Source organism: Wyeomyia smithii, chromosome 1 (genome assembly GCF_029784165.1).
Source record: "Wyeomyia smithii strain HCP4-BCI-WySm-NY-G18 chromosome 1, ASM2978416v1, whole genome shotgun sequence".
NCBI lineage: Eukaryota > Metazoa > Arthropoda > Insecta > Diptera > Culicidae > Wyeomyia > Wyeomyia smithii.
In genome coordinates this window covers 1,430,448-1,451,777 of record NC_073694.1, presented here as the reverse complement: position 1 = coordinate 1,451,777, position 21,330 = coordinate 1,430,448, and the positions used below count along the sequence as shown (strand labels likewise).

The following is a 21,330-nucleotide window of genomic DNA, read 5'->3' as shown; positions in this document are numbered from 1 at the left end:
CTTCTGATCTATGATAAAGCTCAGTATAATGAAAAATACTTCCAAAGACAAGAAGAGAGCAAAAGAGAACACGATTTGATGGCGAAAAATGATTCTAAGGTCGTTTACATACTGGCGCGTTCTGCGTTACGGAAACGGTTCGCCTTGCCGTGAGTCAATGTACAGTTCTACTTAGCTACCGCACCCACGGCAAGGCGAAAATAGAAAATATTCCCAAATTAAACTCAGAATAATTTCAAAATGATACTAAAGGCCCAGCAAAGAAATGATAGCATTTTCTAGATTTTACGTCGAAGAAACACATTCCCGAAACGTACCGTGGCGCGTTGCAATTTGCACCGTTCCTTGCCGTGTTTTGATTTCGCGCTGTCAAAGTCCGGCCGCCCGCATCATTCGCCAGTCTGCGGCCGCTCACCGACTCTACACTGTACTCTCGTGTCACTTTTCCATACCAGGTTCTACGTACTTTTTCACACTGCCTCCATCTTGAATCAGCCTTGCTGCTTGAGGAAAAAGTCGGTTCACAGTACCTCGAGAACGGTGGCCGATTTGCGCAGTCTGTACGATTCCGGTACGGCTAGAAACCGAGTTCAAGATAGTGTACATTTTACGGAACATTTTTTTCGGTTCGGCACCTTTGCAGGCAAATGCCCGTTACCGTTTTCCGCACCTGAAGTTTGTGCTTTTTCTGCATTCTGGGAGTCGACTCGCGGCGGTGACAGCAGCAGCAGAAGGAAAGAAGAGCAGCAGCAGCAGCAGCAGTAGTGACGATTTTTGCCAGGGGCGGAAGCACTTCGTAACATCATCAAGGAGTGCAAACGGCGGCAGCGGGATGACATTGCCTAGCAGTGCACGGGTTTACGCGGATGTGAACTCGCACAAACCGCGCGAGTACTGGGATTACGAGAATTACGTCGTCGACTGGGCCAACCAGGACGACTACCAACTGGTTCGGAAGCTGGGCCGAGGCAAATATAGTGAAGTGTTTGAGGCGATTAAGATTACCAACAACGAGAAGTGTGTGGTGAAGATTTTGAAACCAGTCAAAAAGAAGAAAATCAAACGGGAAATTAAGATTCTGGAGAATTTGCGCGGCGGCACAAATATTATCACTCTGCTAGCTGTGGTTAAAGATCCGGTGTCACGCACACCGGCGCTAATTTTTGAACATGTTAATAATACGGATTTTAAGCAGCTTTACCAGACACTTACCGACTATGACATCCGGTACTACTTGTATGAGCTGCTGAAAGCGCTAGATTATTGTCACAGTATGGGAATTATGCACCGGGATGTTAAGCCACACAATGTGATGATTGATCATGAGAACCGAAAGCTGCGGTTAATTGACTGGGGATTGGCTGAGTTCTACCATCCCGGCCAGGAGTACAACGTACGCGTTGCTAGTCGCTATTTTAAGGGGCCCGAGCTGCTGGTCGATTATCAAATGTACGACTATTCGCTCGATATGTGGTCCCTTGGGTGCATGCTTGCCTCCATGATATTTAGAAAGGAACCATTCTTTCACGGTCACGATAACTACGACCAGCTGGTGCGCATCGCCAAGGTCCTCGGTACCGAGGATTTGTTTGCGTATCTCGACAAATACAACATTGAACTCGATCCTCGCTTCAACGATATCCTCTCGAGACACTCCCGCAAGCGATGGGAACGCTTTGTGCACTCGGAAAATCAACATCTGGTTTCGCCGGAGGCGCTCGATTTCTTGGACAAGTTGCTTCGCTACGATCACTACGAGCGTCTGACCGCGAAAGAAGCCATGGAACATCCCTACTTTGCGCCCATCGTTAACGGCCAAATGCCTCCACCGTCGTCCTCCATGAAAGGCAGTAATCAATAAAATTGTAATCAGATCGAATAACTACAATAAACGATGAAAAGCTTAATATTAATTATAACAATGGTAAACGCGCATTTGTTCTCTGTTATATTTATCCTAGCTAAGTGCAGAGTTAGAAACTTTATTTTTGCTTGATTCATAATAGAACTAGAAAATTTACCAATATGTTCTAGGGCAGGACTTATTTGTAATAAATCATATTAATACCTATAACCTTATGACTAATGCTATTATTCTTTCTACGTTTCAGGCAATGGAGCAAACTATTGTTTTTCGAAGTACTATTTCGCAAATAACAATTGGTAAACCTACAGCAAGCAAGTGAAAAGAAAAACTGGTTAGGTAACCCACGGTCCCTAGCGAATTGTCTAGCACTACTGTAATTGCTTTGGAGAAAGAGAGAAAAAAACGGATAGTTTCCACAGGATCATTGCCCTGTTCCATCTTACTCAAGTAAAAAAAACAGTATGTTGAAACATAAAAAAAATGCAGTAAAGAAACAGTTCGGTTGATATTTTCGCTAAGTTATAAAATGTATATGTAAATTTCCAGCCCCCCAACCTTTAACTAGTGTGATGTTTCAGAAACCATCAGCATCTATTTCTCGCCAGTTTAGTTGATCCAACTTTACCAACGCAATGTGTAATAAAAGAGTTAAGAACCACATATAATCAATGAAATTTGAAATGGAACATCAACCCCTTACCCACTTTTTCTAAAATCTCCGCTTTTAGATCAAACTATATTATAGATTTGAGCGAAAATAACAAAAAGTAAAAACCCACACTGAACCGCGATGGAACAACAAAAACCATAATTATTATAGAGCTTAATTACGGAAAACAAACAAACAAAATATTATTACGTTATAATTTGAGCCAACAATAAAATGAGAACTAAAATTGTGTTGTTAACGAGAAAATGTAATAGTTTCATTGCTTCCTTTCTTTATGATAATTAGGTTCTTGTACACGAGTTAGGTGTATAAATAAACTAATATCCTTCTTAGGTAGAAGACACCTATTTATTAATTTGTTACAGCAATAATAAATATCAACCGCAAATGGAGGAAAGACAGACTTAACATTAGTTGAAGAGCGGGTGTCCTGATTTAATGCATTGTCAAAAAGTATAAGATGAGGTAAAAGTTTGTGACTTTGAGCTAGTCAAGTGAGAATTAAAAATGAACTAATTTATTCTCAGACTGCCAATGCTTGTCTTGCGAATCGTTATTAGGTACTTAATATTCAAATATCTTTAATAAAGGGTGAAAAAATACCCTCATTGGTAATCGCTTCTGTAACTTAGTTTCGAAGTTTATGTGTGGATCTTAAATTTAGGACAACATTAGGAAGATTCGAATATTGGAAACACCCTCACAATTAGGGTGGAGCTACTCAAGTAACATTAAAAATTTTATGAATTTTTACTAGAGTATCATTAAACAAATTAATGAAAACTTTGGTCAAGAAGTTGCTGTCTTCAAGGCATTTTCAGTTCCGAATGCTTATAAAGGCTCTTTTATTTCAACTATATTTAATTTGAATGATTTATTCTCTGATAAATTAGGTGACACTCATGATTTAGCTTTTTAAGACATAATTTTTAGTTAAAGTTTAAGCTTGAAATTTTTGTATTTAATAAGACGCATGGGCTTCAGACGCTTTTTTCAGTTCATTTTAGAATTATTTTCTTCTCGTCTTTAGAAACCTCAAGAATACTTTAGTAATTTTGTGTCTCTTTTTACGTCTAGAAGCCCTTTTCTACAGTTTAAAGCCTGTAGTACACTCTTTGTCTAATGGTCAAATTTATTTGACATCATGGTTGTCGTTTGCCCCATGTTAAAATTGGAGAGTGACAAACAATATTTGACCGAATTTTTATCTGTCAAAAAGTGCCAAATTTTTGACGCTTGGTCAAAGAGTGTAATACAGGCTTAAAGTTGAGCCTGAGATAGTTTCCATTGGTTGTTTTTGGCTTTCGAAAGCCTATGATTGAAGTTCTGGGTAATTTGAGATATTTGACATGTCTGCAGTGTGCGAGGGCAGCTTTTTTGAATTATGAAAAGGGTGTTTCGAGCAGTTTCAGACATTTTTTAAAAACATCTAGCATCTCTGAAGTTGTGTTGTGCGCGTTTTGTTCTGCGTGAAGTTTTGTTAATTGAGGACATTTTTCTTCAAAGTATATCAGTGTAATTAGTGGAAGTTTTAAGTTTAAGTTGCGCAGCTAACCGGTAGGGTTGTCGATATTAAAAATTTAATATCGATATCTGCTTTATCGATATTAAAAGCGACATCGATTTTAAAATCGATATTGCGTGCCGATATCGATATTTTTCCTTATTCACTAAGGTCGCTTTTTACGCGGCTTTTTTACGCGGATTCCGGAATTTACGCGTTTTTTTACGCGGATTCCGGAATTTACGCGGTTTTTTACGCGAATTCCGGAATTTACGCGGATTCAGGAATTTACGCGGTTTTTTTACGTGGCACGTAACCCCCGCGTAAAAAGCGACTTTAGTGTATATTTTTTGTTTGGCTTTCAGCATCGGCCTTGTTTCTTCCGTGAAAGACAGTGGCGCTAATCTCATTTATGTTTTTGAAGGTTTGTTCACACAGCAGTGTTGCACAGAGTTATGCGCTTAAATCAATTTAATTATTTAAAAAAAAAGCTTAGCTTAGCTTTGTAAATGTTCAAAAGTGGCGCTGATATGCTATCTCATTTACACGTACGTTGAAATGTTATTCCTCAAATCATCGCGCGATGTCAGCTGCCTGCAAGAAACACAGCCGTTCGCAATCGGCAAGAATAAACGTTGTGTACATTCTAAAATAATGGAACGCATTTTTTTTTGTTTCATCGAGCAAAGCACTCGACGTTTCGTGCAATAAATACATCACCCGAAAACAATACAAAAGTACACTGCCACTGAACACCGATACTGTATGAACACTGCTTTTTTTCGTGTTTCGATGAATCAGCTGTGAAATTACATGTAAAACTTATCCAGTGATCCAGCTAATGCTGGCTTCGCTCATGTTGAACGTAAACGTCAGTGATGCCACCGGGTTGGCTTTCTGTTAGGCCTGAAACAAGCTGAACGCCAACGTGAGCGATCGGGCGAGATTCTTGCCGAAGGTTAATAAACAGCCGTGAGTAGAGTTGTTCATTAACCTACCGCAAGAATCTCACCCGATCGGTCGCGTTGGCATTCAGCATGTTTCATGCAGACCGATGTCATGGCAACTGTTTCCTGAAGCCGCCGCCGATGATGATGACGCTAGTGTTGAAAATATGATCATAAGCTCCGTTCATTGTGCCGCATGTGTTACTGTACAGATTTTTTTCGTGCTTCTAACTATATTGAATTTAGGGCTATCCAGAACGTGTTGAAACATGTTTGAACATCACCATTTGTGTCCCGCACAAAATCCATAGAACGTTCAAAGCAAAACAGTCGTTCTTCGCTTTTTGCATTCCTACACACCACTTGCAGCAACAGTTGATCTCGCATGGACGGAGCTTATTCGGCTGTTTCGCAAGCACTGACAGCCTTTTGACGGATAATCGAGCCAGAGAGCCAGAGAAAAACGGCTTCAAGCGAAATGTATGGGGATGACGTTCGTGACAGGGATGTGGTTTCATGCCTTAGTATTGAATATTCCGGTGAAGTGTTTGCTATTTCATCTCGTCCGTTACGACAGCGGGCCGATTGCTGATCGCTTTACGCAAGGTGCATTTTCCAATCAGATTAAACCGACGTTTCGTGAGCCGCGTCTCCTAATCGTCACTGATCCATTCACTAATCACCAGCCAGTTACTGAAGCATCCTACCTGAACATTCATGTTATCGCTTATGTAACACCGATTTTTTACTGAAATTCATCGATTCTGCCATCCCAATGCAACACCAAGGCATCGCATTTGATCGGTTTAATGTGGTGGTTATTGCCCCGAGAAGTTCCACACCCAAATTTCTGGAAATTCGCTCTAAGCATGCTGTCAATAAAAATGGAGATATGGCAACCATATTTCTGTCGAACTGCTCACATTTTCCATCTATCACTTATTGATTCTAGTACCAACAATTCTGGTACCCATACTTTTTAGTTGATTTGCCCTAAAATAGCTGAAATAGAGTAAACGTCCTTTTTTTTGTAGTGGAACTAGACTGTTGCGTCCATTATTTTGAACTATTGTAGTATATCCCCATTACTATACGTACCATGTAGAAAACCAGACACCCACTATTGATCGAGTGAATGTCCGGTTGCCTCGGCGCGCTCCCAGTCAGGTAGAATGTGCTTAATAAAGCCAACTACTTTACCAGGATTGGCAGACCAGATCTCACCCGGTTGCAAGCAGCCCTTGCTTAGAAATTTGATTCTGCTCATGTTTATGCACCGTAGCTGCATAGTAGATGTTCCGAGGTTTCGCTTTCCATATTACAGAAGCGACAAGTGTCATCCTGAACTCGACCAATGTTCTTTAAATGATACTTACTCGGTCAGTGCCCAGTTATTAGTCCTGTGTAGGTAGAAAGAGCCCACTTGTTGAGCTCTAGGAGCTTTTTAGTAATTTTCCCGTTTGGCGTAATTACCCTTTTCGACTGGTGACACCCTCTGACAGCCCTCCAGTTGGCTGTCACCCGTTGCTCTTCCCAGTATTTAAGTTCCATTTTTATAGTGCATTTTGAGATACCGCAAAAAGGTTCCGGACCAACTAATTGCGAGTTGGAGCCCTGTTTGGCCAGTTCGTCTGCTTTTTCATTGCCGTCTATGCCGCTGTGCCCGGGAACCCAGTACAAATTAACAGAGTTCATACGACACAGCCTCCGTAGTGAGAGAACGCACTCCCACACTATTTTTGACGTACACTTGTGAGCACAAAGAGCCTTTAGTGCCGCTCGACTATCAGAGAAAATGAGAATATTCGCATGTTTGTAGTTTCTCTTCAGACAAACGTTGACACATTCGATTATAGCGTAAATCTCCGCTTGGAATTCAGTAGGCCAGTTGCCCATTGCCACTGATATCTGTACACCAGGACCGAAGATTCCCGTTCCAGTTTTCGAACCGATTTTTGAGCCGTCCGTGAAGAATATCGTTGACCCCTGACGGACAAGTTAACTCCGCACTCCCAGTCGGAGCGCGATGTTTCACGCAATTTGTAGGGAATGTCGTAGTTGTCCAAAGGTTTCATCCAGTCTCCGCACATACTCAACAAAGGCCCTCTTTTAAAGTGATGCAAAATACTCAGATGACCAACCAGATCACCAGGTAAGATCTCTTTAAGACGTTTGAGCCGCAAGGCGCTCCTTTCCGCTTCTAACTGCACAAATTCGTGCAGAGGCAGCAGGTGAAGAATTGCATCCAGCGCTCTCGATGGAGTGCTGCGCATTGCTCCAGTTATGGCAATACAGGCCAGTCTCTGAAGCTTTGCTAGCTTTGTTCTTGCAGTAGCCTCTTTTGTTTTAGGCCACCACACTAAAGAAGCGTATGTTATTTTCGGTAGTATGATGGATGTGTAGATCCATCTGACCATTTTTGGTCTTAGGCCCCATTTCCTACCAACCGTTTTTGAACATAACCAGAACGCACTGACCGCTTTGCTTACTGCAATGTCGAGATGGGCGTTCCAGTCAAGTTTCGCATCTAGAGTTAATCCTAAAAATTTAACCCTTTCGCTAAACTGGATAGAACTTTCCTCAAGCTTAAGAGGCATTAGGTTAAGTTTCCCCTTTTTAGTGAAAGGTACTGTTGTTACTTTTGCCGGGTTGATGTTCAGACCCTCTTTTTTACACCAGAGATAAGTTACGTTTAACGCAAGTTGCATTCTTTCCGAGACAACATTGTCAAACTTTCCTCCTACCATAATGACAATGTCGTCTGCGAAGCCTTCAACTTCAAAACCTTTATCTTCTAAGCTGCAGAGAAGGTCATCCACAACTTGAGACCACAGGAGTGGTGAAAGTACTCCACCTTGAGGGCATCCTTTCGTGGCTCTTACAGTTATAGATGTTCCCCCTAGCTCCGAAGAGATTATTCTTTGTGCAAGCATGGTATGAATCCAGTTGACTATGCACGTGTGGAACATCCTCTTCTTCATCGCTTTTTCCATGTAAGAGTAGGTCGTTGCATGTTTGTTGCATATAGATATTCCTTTAGTACTTTTTCCATTGTCTTCAGTAGGCTCGAAGACAAGCTTATGGGTCTAAAAGATTTGGGGTTATTTCTATCTCTGTTTCCCGTTTTTGGTATAAAGATAACCCGTACTGCCCTCCATTTCGATGGAATGTAGTTAAATCTTAAACTGGCTTTAAAAATCTTGGTTAGTAACGGTATCAGAGTTGCCTCACCTTTTTGAAGTAACGCTGGAAACACTCCGTCAACACCTGCAGATTTAAAAGGCTGGGAAGATCTAACAGTATTTTCCACACTGGTCGACGAGAAAATTTCGTCAAGTAAATTAGAAGTTGAGACATTTCCTCTCTCAGATTCCGACAGAGTAAGCATTTAAATTCAATTTTGATGCCATGATGAATTTATGATTGGTAGGCAAAATTTCGACGGCAGCACTCCCCTGATGGCAACCGAGAATATCGGACAGCAATATCGAGTCCCAATATCGAAATATCGATAATATCAAGTGCTCCAATATCGTTCAAAAATATCAATATCGTGAAAGGCAAATATCGATAATATCAAATATCGATAAAATATCAGCAACCCTACTAACCGGGATAGTGGAGAAAGCAGTGAGGAGATAATTCTGGGCAAGATGAGTAAGAATTTTTGTTTTGAAATCTTGTTTATTTTGAAGTCGTATGCACTGAAAAAAAAAAAACAGTTGTAAATTGAAAGCTCAGAGCACCGTCTGCTGCCGAATAGACGGCAACCCGCATAATCAATAACCATTAACGGATGATAATCCATATGGTTTAACGATACCTCATACAGTCGGGACTATATCCCGAACTAGTTGTTAGGCACGTTTTATGGTTATTGATTATGCGGGAAGGCATAAGAGCTCTACCTGTGAAAAAAAATACAATCTCTGATATTTTAAACTCTGGTTTTTGTTTGCCGGATAGGGTAAGCTGCGCTAATGACTACTTCCGGCTAAGTTATAAGGATCAGTAAAGAAGATACCCTTCCGCTGAAGACCATCGTTGCAGCTCCTGGATAACGCTAGCTGAATGAGTAGCTTCAAAGATTAATCGTCAGTTTTTGGTGTATTTTTTTGGTTTTTTTTTCAGTGTTCTAGCAAGAGTCCGAAATCCAAGAGAAGTACTTTGCCGTCCTGTAAAATAGGGCCTGCCGGACAAATAGCGCAACCCAAAAAGTTAGCTATCACATTAGTGTGTAGGGTAACCTCCATTAATAACGTTTATGCATCATCAATCGGGGTAGAAGCAGTTCTTGTGCGGCATAACTCCAATAGAGATCCTCACAGATGATCTCGAGGCACGATGCTGGCCTAACAAGCCAGTCGTCGTAGGTTCGAGTCTCGGCTTGGGACAGACTGTACGGGCCCAAACACAATGGATACGTTTGCATTGCGTTGACGTTCTTTTGACAGAAAATGTAAGCTAACTGTCAAATTGCCGCAAACGCAGCCCCAACGTATCCATTGTGTTTAGGCCTTTAGTGTAAGTTGGATCGTAGTATAGCCCCGCAATTGTCCTGTACACTAAACAGTCGGCTGCGAAGTCTGTGTATTAAAAACAAAGTCAAATTCCGAATCGGAATGTAGCTTCGCTTTGTATCGTCAATCGGGGTAGAAGCAGTTGTTGTGCGGTGTAACTCCAATAGTGATCCTCTTATCATAGCGGACAACAATAGCGGAGTCCTCAAACACAAAAGGAAGCTCTGGCCATTGTATGGGGTGGCGAACGGTTCACTTAATATCTAACAAGTAAAAAATTTTTTTGTCAGAACGGATTCGGAAGCTAACGAATATATTTTTGGAGGCTTACACAAGACAAGCTAAAGCATGAGGACCGTGGCTTCTTCCTTGCCGTTTTCGTATTGAAAGTATCCCTGGAGACCGTAACGTTGTGGATGCTTTGTCTGAACTCATTCCTAGGTCACAAGTTGATGAGCAGTTTGACGAGGATAATGATAAACATATGCTTTATGCTCTTGACGCGGGTATTATGAGTATTTTTTGGGCCAAAATTCAACTAGCTGCTGAACACGATGATGAGATTGGTGAAATGAAACTAGCGCTGAAAACGGAAAGATAGCCAGACGAGCTTATGCGTTTCGAATCCCAGTCGAAGAACTTGAAAATGTTTGGGCCTTTAGTACTGAAAAATCATCTCATCCCTAAAGGCCCAGGAAAAGGGTGCTGAAAATTGCCCATGAAGAACATATTGGCTACGGAGCCTGAGGGTATTCTCCGTGAGTATTTTTGGTGTCCTAAAGAGGCCGAAAATTTTGTAGTTCGATGTGGAACCTATTTAGTGATATCTCAAAAAAAAAAAACCTGCCCATACCACTATCAATTTGCCAGCTTCCCAATTGCCCTTGAGAAGTCCTCCAGATAGGTTTTTTTTAACCTCAGAATGTGGTTCTGGGAACGTATTGATGTGTGTCGATATTTACTCCAGATATTTGCACGTGGAAGGGATGAAGCTAACACATGCTCGGTGCACTAGTGCTGCACTTTGCAAAATATTCGTTGTGTGGGGACTTCCATTAATATTGCAAGGCGATAGCGGGCCACCTTTTCGGAGCAACGGATTTATAGAATACTGGGAATCGAAAAAAGTACGAGCACAACTGTCAATCACATTGAGCGTTTAAGAAATACTCAGCCTCTAACGGAGCCTGTGGAGTACCAGGGCACCCTTCACAGTAATTAGCCCTTACTGCATCACGCGGGTCACTGATGCAGCGGACTCTTCTTTACCCAGCGACTCATGGGAATTTTATGAACGACAAAACTTCACAAAATTCGGCCACCGGCAGCCTTTCTTTGCTGGAACCCATGAACTCATCGGAGCGTAGTCCAATAAAAACAAACGCACCGGACAGAACGGAGGAGATGGAGCATGAGGATGATTTCAACCTCGACAGCGAATCGCTGGACGGAGGACCCTCTGCTTCATCCTTAATCCTACTTTCTCCACAAGGGAATGACGAAAGTCAAATGGACTTAGTTCCCGGTCCACAGACAAGGCCCGATGACGAAGGAAAACCCGAATCATCGGCACCTCTTGTCAAGCGACTTTCAAATGCGCAAAGGCGGTGACTGAGCAAAAATCTTCGCTCCGGTCTCTCGTACGAAGAAGCCTGGAAGCTGGCCCTCCTTACAACAGAGCAGCCTGCTCAATCGAACCAAGTTGCCGTCAAGCGACAGCGGTCGGACGACTTGGTGTCCCCAAACACCAGTACTAAGTGTCCACAGCCTAAAAAACTGCGGAACGGCACTGGTTTGGGGTCATCGGGTTCGAAGCCGCTCCCGAAGGCCACATATAGGGACATGGTGGGAGCTATAAGCCTTGCGGTTACTTCTGCTACCCACCCCAGCTCCCTACTCACAACGGACCAGCTTCAGGCTGTCCGGACCTCCATCCTCGATCACATTGCGGACCAGGAAAATCCAACCACCAAGCCCAAGTTTAACGGTTGCCATCTAAAAAATGGCTTTCTGCAACTTGCCTGTGCCGACAACGACACAGTGCAATGGTTGGAAAGGGAGGTACCTTCTCTCGTACCATGGGAGGGAGCACAACTTCGTGTATACCACATGAAGGATCTGCCGAAGGCCAGACGGTATGTCGGTTACCTCGCGGACAGTGCGAACTCTCCGGACGAGAAGATTCTTCGTTCACTCCAGAATCAGAACGACCATCTCTCTACCAAAATGTGTCGAGTCTGTAACCGCAAATTGGTAACGACCTTGGTCGAACTAGTTCTGGATATTGACGAAGAATCGGCCAAACTCGTTGAGAGTAGAAATAATGAACTGCACTACGGTTTCGGCAAAGCACGCATCCGAAAGGTAAGCGGAAGGCCGAACGTCACAGGCAGGAAAGACTCCGTCGCAATGTCAGGAAAGGTACGTGCGGGTAACTCCTCCGGGAGTACTCTGCCACCACCCAGGCAAAGCGATCCTGCGAATGGGCTAAAGGTTCGCGTGGGAAACTACTCCGGGAGTGCCCCACAACCACCCAAACGCGGTTCCTCGGCGGCTGCTCGGACGGTTCCGCCGAAGACTCGCAAGAGTGTGAAGCATCAACCACCGAAAAGTCGCACCCCCCGGAGTCAAAAACCGCCACAGTGTGCGCGACGACCTTCTGTTGCCAATCGACTGCTGCAACCGAAGCCGAACAGTGAGGAAGAGCAACTTCCATCAACCAGCCAAACCGCTGTTGGCAGCCGTCAGCCAATACCAGGATCATCTTCTGATCCGGACAAAGACGGCAACTTCACTGCAAAGTGAGCAGCCTTCGCTGCTTGCAAGCGAATCTCCATCACGCAAAAGGCGCCTCGGGTGTTCTTTGCAGGAGATTCGCCAAAGAGCAGCTAGCGGCTGCTTTCATCCAGGAGCCGTGGATCAACGAATCCAAAGTTCTCGGACTTAACGCTCCTAACGGTAGGTTAATCTACTGTGACACGCAGTCCAAACCAAGGACTGCAATTCTGCTAAATAGAGAACTAAATTTTTTACCTATTACAGAATTTATCCAATGAAGATAATTGTAATTTTATTATTCAAACTATTGTACTATTGAAAATAGTCAGGCCTTGTCAAAACGAAAAACTCGACCTGACCTCTGATTGGTCGTTATATGATTGCTTCCAAAGCACGGTCGACAGAATCATATACCATGCAATTGAAAATATGCTATTTGGCCTATATAAGAAACTGTTTCGGCCGAAGCCGCTCATAATAGTTCTAGACAGTGACAACATCAGTCATCCCTTAGCAGCAGCAGTAGCAGTGCAGTGGATACCAGCGATGGCAGGCCATTTGGCGTAGCAATGGATAGCGCACTCATTGCAGCGGATCTCAGCATCGATAGCAGCTGGGCCAGCTGATGCAAGGACAGCGGATACCAATGGCAGCGTATAGCGGCCACAACTGTGGCATGGCTACGAATAGCGTAGCAGTTGCAGCGGGTATATCTGACCATGAAGCATTTATGCAATAATTGAATGAAAATTGCAATCGCAGCAATCGGCCTTTTTCAAGGCCACTAAATGTTTTTGGAAGAGCATAATAAATGGTTATTAATAAACTGCAACTGAGATTTGATGCTGCTGCAAATGCACAGCAGTGTGATGTTTATTACGATTTGTTGATACTGTACATAACAAGCGGTATAGGTATACGAAACAAATCCGATTTCAAACAGAAAAGTTCGGCACGTTCTGCTCACTGAGTCTGTTTTAGAAAATTCACAACATTTCATTAACTGAGAGACACCACTCATCTTCAACTACAGGTCAACTTATTTGCACGCTGGTGCAAATTGAATTGCATGATACTAAATCTCGAGAAATGCTCTGTGATAACGTTTACCAGAAAGCACCGCCCACTCCATTTCGATTACACGTTGGATGGGTCTCCAATACAGAGAGTGGAATGCGTCAAGGATCTTGGAGTTCTCCGTGATTCCAAACTCACCTTCGAGCAACACATATCGTTCATTGTTGCTTTAGAAATATACAATGTTTAACGACGCTCTACTGCTCGCTTGTTCGGTCTTCGCTAGAATTTTGCTCTACTGTCTGGATTCCTCACTACAACAACGCAATTCATCGCATCGAAAGCATCCAGCGCCGGTTTGTGCGTTACGCACTTAGAATGCTCCCCTGGCGACAGCCCATGCGCAATACCCGATATGAGGACCGCTGCCAGCTCCTCCAGCTTGATACTCTCCAGCTTCGCCGAGAAACAGCACGCGCCATGGTAGTGTCAGACATTTTGACATCCCGGATTGATTGCTCAGCCTTTCTCCGCTTGATCAACCTAAACGCGCCATCTAGAAACTTGCGGAGGTCATCTACGCTGCAACTTCCTTTCCGCCGCACTAGCTACAGTGCTAACGGTGCCATCATTGGTATTCAGCGAGCTTTCAACCGAGTTTCATCTGCCTTTGATTTTCGTCTATCGCATCGAGTTTTACGTTCCAAATTTATTTCTCTGTTTCGTAGTATTTTATATTAATTAACCATTAGGACTAATTATTTATGGCTGTTGGTAGTTGCAATAAATAAAAACAAGGATGTAACTCCTTGAAGACGGTTATGGTTAGACATCACAGCAGAATTTCGACCTTCATACTCATGTCTACCGTCGGCAATATCAAACACGCAACAATCTGCTTCCATGCGACACGAGGAGGGGAACATTTTTTCTTTCCAAGCCGCGCAACACGACACAATACATGTTATTTCGTTGCCTTGAGAGCTTTATCGGTCCGGCTCGACAGAATGTTCACAATAAATCATTTTTGTACATCCGTGTAACGAAACTGAGAAAATCTGTAGGAACTAAAAATAAATGTGAGGCTTATCGGAAGATCGCTCTGAGCCAGAATGAATGAGATGTATTTTTCGTTACTAGTATTACGACATACGAAATAAAATTTTTCGAACGTTATAGAATGGTATAACTGGAAATAGTTTAGTCACACCTATTTTTCCAGCTATCCCATTCCACAACGTTCGAAAAATTTGTTACAGCCTTTTGGTCGTGGCTGGTGTCGTTATTGGTCAGTGGTGAAAATATTAAGAAACACTGAAAATTGCACAATGAGAGTGTAATGCTAGTCCCAAGCATCATTCATCTGGTTCATTAATGCAATTTTGTTGGTTCGACCAATCACGGAGTGCAACTACGAGCAGTCTACCTCAGCTAAGCTAAGCTAAGCATATCTTCTGAAGAATAAAGTGCAATTACCTGTGCTGTACTTTGCGGATGGTTACTCCTCCCATACGGATGCGGAGGTAGCTGAACTATGCTTGGATTTGGGTATCGTGTTGATTCCGCTCTATCCAAACACTACTCGTGTTACGCAGTCAGCAGACGTAGCTATATTTGGGCCTCTTAAGAAGGTCTGGGTGGATGCCGTATCAGAATTAGATTTACGCGATGAACGATGGAATTAAAAAGAACAGTATTTAAAACAGATTCAAATCGTGTGGTATGTTTCCTTTTGGCGCTAATAATGTTGATTTGAAAAAATGCATTGCAAAACAGTACGTGATAATGAGCATGGCCCTGTAGTATCCGATGGAGCGATTGAAAAGGATCCTACTGATTCCGATGTGGTCAAGGAACGAAAATATTGAAGGACAAGATGGTCGAATAGATTCGATAATCATACCAATTACAACAATCCAAGCTGCGATAGATTGTATTGGCAGAGAACGTAGAGACGAATTCAGCGACGGCATTGTTTGATCTGAAGAAGTACCATAAGGAAAACTCTGCTAGGTATACTGAGTTCGAAATAATTTCCTTTAACCTTTTCTGACCTTTATAAGCCTCATATCACAATTCTGTGCTCTATCAGAAGTTATTTTCTTAACAAACAGTTTTGTTGATTAACAGCTTATTAAGCTACTATTCGGAGGATTTCGGCCGAACTAAAGCTTAATAAGGTGTTACATAACAAAATTTATCAAGCCTATGTTTGTGGTTTTTGATGCGACGTACGACTCAGTCAAGCGATATGATCTGAGGCAGATAATATTTGAGTAACGGAACTGTTTTAAATGGTTGATTGGTGGTGTTGAAATGAATCCTGCATACGAATGTGTGTTTATATTGTGAAAATCAATTTTTATGTCCGAATTCCTGGTGTTAATCAACAGAAAATTCTAAAATATATATAAACCCTGCCCAGGTAACTTTTACAAATGAAAAAATGTTTTATTGCAAAGTATGTTTCATTTGTAACTTCAGCGTCTGTTACAGTTGCAATACCGGTTATTACTATGTATCTAAGACAGATTGTTGCAATACACTTTTGTTTATACTGGAGCTAACTCCTGTAACAACTCCGAACATTCTCTGTTTTGGTTTGGCGGCGGATGGAGGGCGACACCTGCGCAATTCTCCCTATCGAAGAAAGCCGGATTTTGTTACATGCTTTGTTGTAGCATAAACATAAACATCGCTCTCTCTCTCTCTCTCTCTCTCTCTCTTTGTTTTAAGATGATGCCTGATTACTGTTGTTTGGTTCATTTTTATCTGTCTGTCACTCACAAACTGAAGGATCTCCCCTCCCCCCAAACTTCGGAGGACGCTCTGGAGATGGACGATGTGACAGAGAAATGAAAATCGAAAGATTTTCAGTGAGGCTGTGCGTGTCAAGAGGATCGGGCGTCCATAGTTTTATTCCTCAGTTCGTCAGTTGGAGAAACTAGTTTGGAAGTAATTTGTGGTTCAATCAGTGTCTGTTAAGTTGGAAATCGGTGAAAAATTACATTTTCTCGGATACCGTTTGCAGTTCGTGGATTAGCAGTTTGGAATAATTCGTTTTCCATCATGGGCGAAGCATAGCTGTGGTGCTTTCATTGTGAGCTTCCTTGTGGAATTTTCGTCGCTGATTATGTAACATAAACGGTTTGCTTTAATCTTTTTTTTTGTGCGAGAATTTTGTCCTGTGACAATTTCATTAAAAGTTATATGGGGAAAAATTTAAAAAATCTATATAAGGTATTGTCATAAATACCTTATGAAAAACTAGTTCTTTTCTAAAGAAACATGTAAAATATTAAATTTTCAAAAATTATATTCATCGAAAAGTGGAAAATTAAATGGGAATCAAGTAAAACAGTAATAATGCGATAAACTTAGCCATTGTTCCTGCAAGCGTATGAAAGTGGAAGTAAATCGATATTTGCTCCGAGCCGAATGGTTTTGCAGTCCACTGCAAGTAGGTGTGAAATTAGAGTGCTAAACTGACACTCCCAATCGCTCCAGTACAAGGACTGGTTACTCAGACTAATATATATTATTTTACCGGATCGATTTTGGATTGAAACAACATTACTCGTCATAATTTTGTGCTTCTTTTTTGGATCATCCTTAGTCATTTTCATCAATGCCTCCTTTTTACATCATTTGAAAAATTGTATTTTTCATCTTTCTGTCAAATGAGGTGCGAGACATCAAAGCACGTGTCACAAATCTCAATGCTTACTGCGATACAGTAACTTACTGCCTAGTAGCACTAGTGATGGGAAACTTATCGATACTTATCGATAATATCGATAAGTGCTTGACATCGATATTATCGTTAATTTTTTGACGTTAACGATAATTATCGATATTATAAGGGGGAGCACAAGTCAGTGCGGCTGGTTTCTGGAGGAGACCCAAAAGAAGGAGACCTCACCTACCCTTCCCCAGGAGTTACTTTTGCCGCTGGGTATTTGTTGCTATTCGACAAGATTTAGCATTGTTGGGAGTGGTGTAAAGGTTCCCCCCGGATGTCACTGAGTTTCTGAGAAATAATGGTAACTAAAAAGGTATTTATAGTTTTTAGTTTCCTATGAACAGATAAATTCGACAACTTAGTACTGGAGAACTTTAAAAAAATATCCAAACTTTTCGCACTATCTCATAAAAAGCAATGGCATGAAATTGTAATAAAATGCATTTTCTTTGGCTTGCCAACTCTTATAATATGATGGACATGCATAGCGGCAGTCTATTGGTAATTCTCTGGTAATTGTTTAGTTTAACTGTTGGAACTGTTTAAGTTTAAAGTATCTGTTACCCAACAAACAATTTTTAGTTCAACTAAAAATCCAAATCAACGAAATTGTTGCGCCAAAAAAAGTATCCCGATTTATACAGGGGGTGGAAAAAATAATTGAGATAAAAAAAATTCTCTCGAATTTTAAATGGCCAGAACTTTACGAAAAATGAATCAATTTTAATAACCAGTTTCATTCCACTGGCAAACAGTATTATATTAGTATTACTTGGGAACTTGGTGTGACCATCCTACACCGAAAATGTTTCGGATTTCAAGAGTGTGTGTCAAAGTGTACATTTTTGCAACGATAGAACGTTTTAGGCAACTAAATTGTCTATCTAAAATACTTCATTTAAAAAAATCTGAGATCACCGATATTTTCTAAAATCATTTTTTGTTTTTAAAATTATATTTTTTTCAGAGTAGGATCTTAAATTCATTTTTTTATGTTTTTGAAGTAGGCTGACCAGATTTTCTCGGGATAAAAACGGGACAAACGGGTTCAAAAAACGGTGCACATGTTAATTTCTTGAAATTTTTTTCCAACCAAAGCATGCAAACAATTGGGACTGCTTCGATGAACTTACCCAACCTGTAGAGTGCAATTTTCAGCAATGAGTTCCTGAAATTTGTCACATGATGATCGAAATTTTGACTAACAATTATCATGGTCTCAACTTTCAATCTGACCTTTATAAATGTTAATCCAGATAAATTTTCAAACGCAAGTTTGCAAAGTTGCTTGGTTTAAAAAGACCTACACACCCACAATGTTCGATTGAATTCTGCTAGAGTGCTGCAAGCTCAAAGAAAATTAGTACCCAACAGGGAAAAAACCGCCAAAGTCAACACCCATACTAATAAATTCATACCTCGATGATTCTTTGGCGAATTTTCAATCTTTGGCTACCAATGAACCTGAAATAAATTCTGATTTATTGACAACATATAAACCTATGTGAAACAGAATGTCAGAAAAAGTTCTACGCGTTGCAAAAATGTACACTTTGGCACACACTCCGGAAATCTGAAACATTTCCAGTGACCCTTGGTCACGTCCAGTTCTCAAGTTATACTAGGAATCTAGGACAGTTTTCCAGTAAAATGAAACCTGTTTTGTCTGAATTGATTCATTTTTCGTGAAGTTTTGGCCATTTAAAAATTGACAGAATTTTGCCTGCTTCAATTATTTCCCTTATTATACAACCTTCAAAATGAACTTCGGATTGAAACTACTCCGTAGAAAGCACTCCCGACGTAAAACCCGAAGACTTTCCAAAACAAACTGTTTAACTCGTCCGGTTGTTTGAATTTTCATTCGCAGTGTCGTAAGATTTGTCATTCAAGGCCTTAACACAATGGATACGTTGCGGCAATTTGACAGTTAGCCCATACATTTACTGTCAAATTGACGCCAACGCAACGCAAACGTATCCAGTCTGTTTGGGCCGTTACTATAACCGCAATAACGTTTGCGGTAAAAAAATGGACAAAAAATTCCCGATTTCATGGGTTTCAAAATGGCGTCAAAAACAGACATCGTGCGGCACTTTGTGGACGCCGGGTATGCCGGCTCTGGCATCTACAACATTTTGACACTATTGGACAATGATCAGAGCATCGAAAGAAAACCCGGTTCTGGTCGGCCAACGACCCTGAGTGACAAGAAGCTTGCTGATAACCAAAAGGATGCTGAAGAGGAAGACCGAGGGAAAAGTGGCTAAATCGCTGCGTGCACTTGGCCGAGAGGTTGGTGCATGCTCTAAAACAGTGAAAAAGTATCTGGAGAACATGGACATGCATACAAGAAGCTGCAGTCCCGACCACTGGTCTCGGAGCTGCAGGCAATGACGCAGCGACAGCGGTTGAATAAGATGGTCAAGTCGATTTTCCCGGCGAATCGCGACGTGGCAGTGGTGATGGACGACTAGACCTGTCTCACCCTGGATGGCAACGACTAGCAGGGTTCTTCGTATTTTACCTCCCCCACGAAGGAAGTGAGCACCGAGGTAAAGTTTATTTCACAGACCAAGTTCCCCAAGAAGGTGCGGCTGTGGCTGACAATCAGCGAGAAAGGGATGTCAAAGTTACTCTTCTTTCGCTCCGGGCTGACCGTGAACGGGGAAATTTATAGTACGAAGTGCCTGACAGACGTTGCGTCGTTCATCAAGAAATACCATAAGCGCGAAGAGACGGTGTTCTGGCCAGATTTGACGTCGGCCAACTACTCGAAGCGATCGTAGGAGGAGATGGAGCGGCTGAATATCGATGTGGTACCGAAGTCGGTGAATCCGCCCAATGTCCCCCACATGCTTCCCATCGAGAATTTCTGGGCAAACTTGAAGCGCAAGATCTATTCCAACAATTTTGTCGCGAAAACGGAGGAGGAATTAATAAAAAATAACGGAGAAAGAGCTTAAAAACATGGCTACACGCATGTTTTCGTCCGCCATGGCAAATGTTACGGTTAACTGCCGGAAGGCCGCACGCAAGGACGTAATATTTTTTTGCGAGGAAGCTAACATGATAACCTTGCATGGGAAATTCATCCAACTCAATTATCTGTCATAGTTTCTTTTTCATCACCATCTGAAATAGTTTTTTTTTTTAATCATCTGAAAAAAAAAAAATTTACCGCAAACGTTAGCTGTCAAATTATCGATACTTATCGATAATATCGATAAAACCCCCGGAATTATCGATTGTTATCGATGTACGTTTTGGGCGATATTTCCCATCACTAAGTAGCACAACAACGCACGCGGGACAGATGAATGAAAGTCAAAGCATACTGCGGTCATAGGACTGCTATAAATTTGTGTCTTAATACTACAAAACCAAATGTGTTTTACCTTCTCAGCATAAATTCGGTTGACTGAAATCAGGAGCAAACTGTTATCATGAATATTTTCTCTGTTTTGGTTTTTGGCAAAACCACGTTTCCCCCTTCCGAATCTGCATCTGCGCAGTTCTACTCGGAAAGGGCTATTTTTTGGCACTGACTTTATCATCTCATGTAAGATGAATTTATTGTTTATGTTTGGCTGATGTTTGAACCCAGGTCACTCAGAAGAGCTCTCTCCGCACGTAGACACAACCAGATAGATGATTTGTCTATGTCTCTAACATCTTTACGGTGTAAAGATGTAACACGAGACCCAAAAGGATTTGATTTTCTAGTGAGGCTGTGAGTGTCAGAATGATCGGGTGTGAATCTTAATCCTGCTGTGCGAAAGGTGGAGACTAGCTTGAAGAAGAAATTTGTGTTCAGGTGTGGCATTAAGTTAAGGTGTGAATTTTGCAAGCTTTAGCATGTTTTTTTTTATTTTTCGAAAACAGTAGTTATAAAAGAGAATGAGTTGTTGAAAAAGTGATGTAATGAAACTTTCATGAAAAAGATTACTTTCTACAAAATAACCTGCGATGTTACATAAGATAAATCTTATAAAGTTTTTTCTACAAGTTTCAACTCAGTATGTCACAATTATAACGGCTCACCTTTGATTTGAAAATCGAATGTAGTGCAGAAAAAATCTACGGATTAGACATTTTCTATTTCTTCAATGCCTGTTCGAACAATAGAAAGTAAAAGCGAATCGATATTTGTCCTCATCTATATAGATAAAACACTTAGGTCTTAGGCACTCACTTTTCACTATGTTTAGGATACAGACAGGATCTCAAACACACACCACACACGCATACCAAACAACTTTCATGTACAAAGTACACGTGGATT

The 21,330-nt window shown here is 41.6% G+C and overlaps 2 protein-coding genes across 8 annotated transcripts in view; both read left to right on the top strand.

Moving 5' to 3' along the window:
* The first annotated feature begins 414 nt into the window (after nucleotides 1-414).
* LOC129727171 (casein kinase II subunit alpha) lies at nucleotides 415-2,783 on the top strand. 2 transcript variants are annotated; one of them, XM_055684719.1, is made up of 3 exons: nucleotides 415-571; nucleotides 644-1,924; nucleotides 2,112-2,783. In XM_055684719.1, the coding sequence occupies exon 2, from the start codon at nucleotides 833-835 to the stop codon at nucleotides 1,859-1,861; it is 1,029 nt and encodes a 342-aa protein (XP_055540694.1). In that variant the 5' UTR covers nucleotides 415-571; nucleotides 644-832; the 3' UTR covers nucleotides 1,862-1,924; nucleotides 2,112-2,783. The 2 variants fall into 2 exon arrangements, with proteins under 2 accessions (XP_055540694.1, XP_055540684.1); XM_055684709.1 differs by having other exon boundaries at nucleotides 443-1,924.
* A 13,382-nt stretch (nucleotides 2,784-16,165) lies between these two features.
* Nucleotides 16,166-21,330, top strand: part of LOC129718238 (acetylcholine receptor subunit alpha-like) — a 75,127-nt gene continuing 69,962 nt past the window's right edge. For 4 of the 6 annotated variants that reach the window (XM_055668809.1, XM_055668811.1, XM_055668814.1 and 1 more), the window contains exon 1: nucleotides 16,167-16,403. The gene's annotated coding sequence lies outside the window, so the exon portion shown is untranslated. Of the gene's footprint in view, nucleotides 16,404-21,330 lie in introns of all 6 variants that reach the window. The other 2 variants (XM_055668812.1, XM_055668810.1) reach the window with 1 other exon arrangement.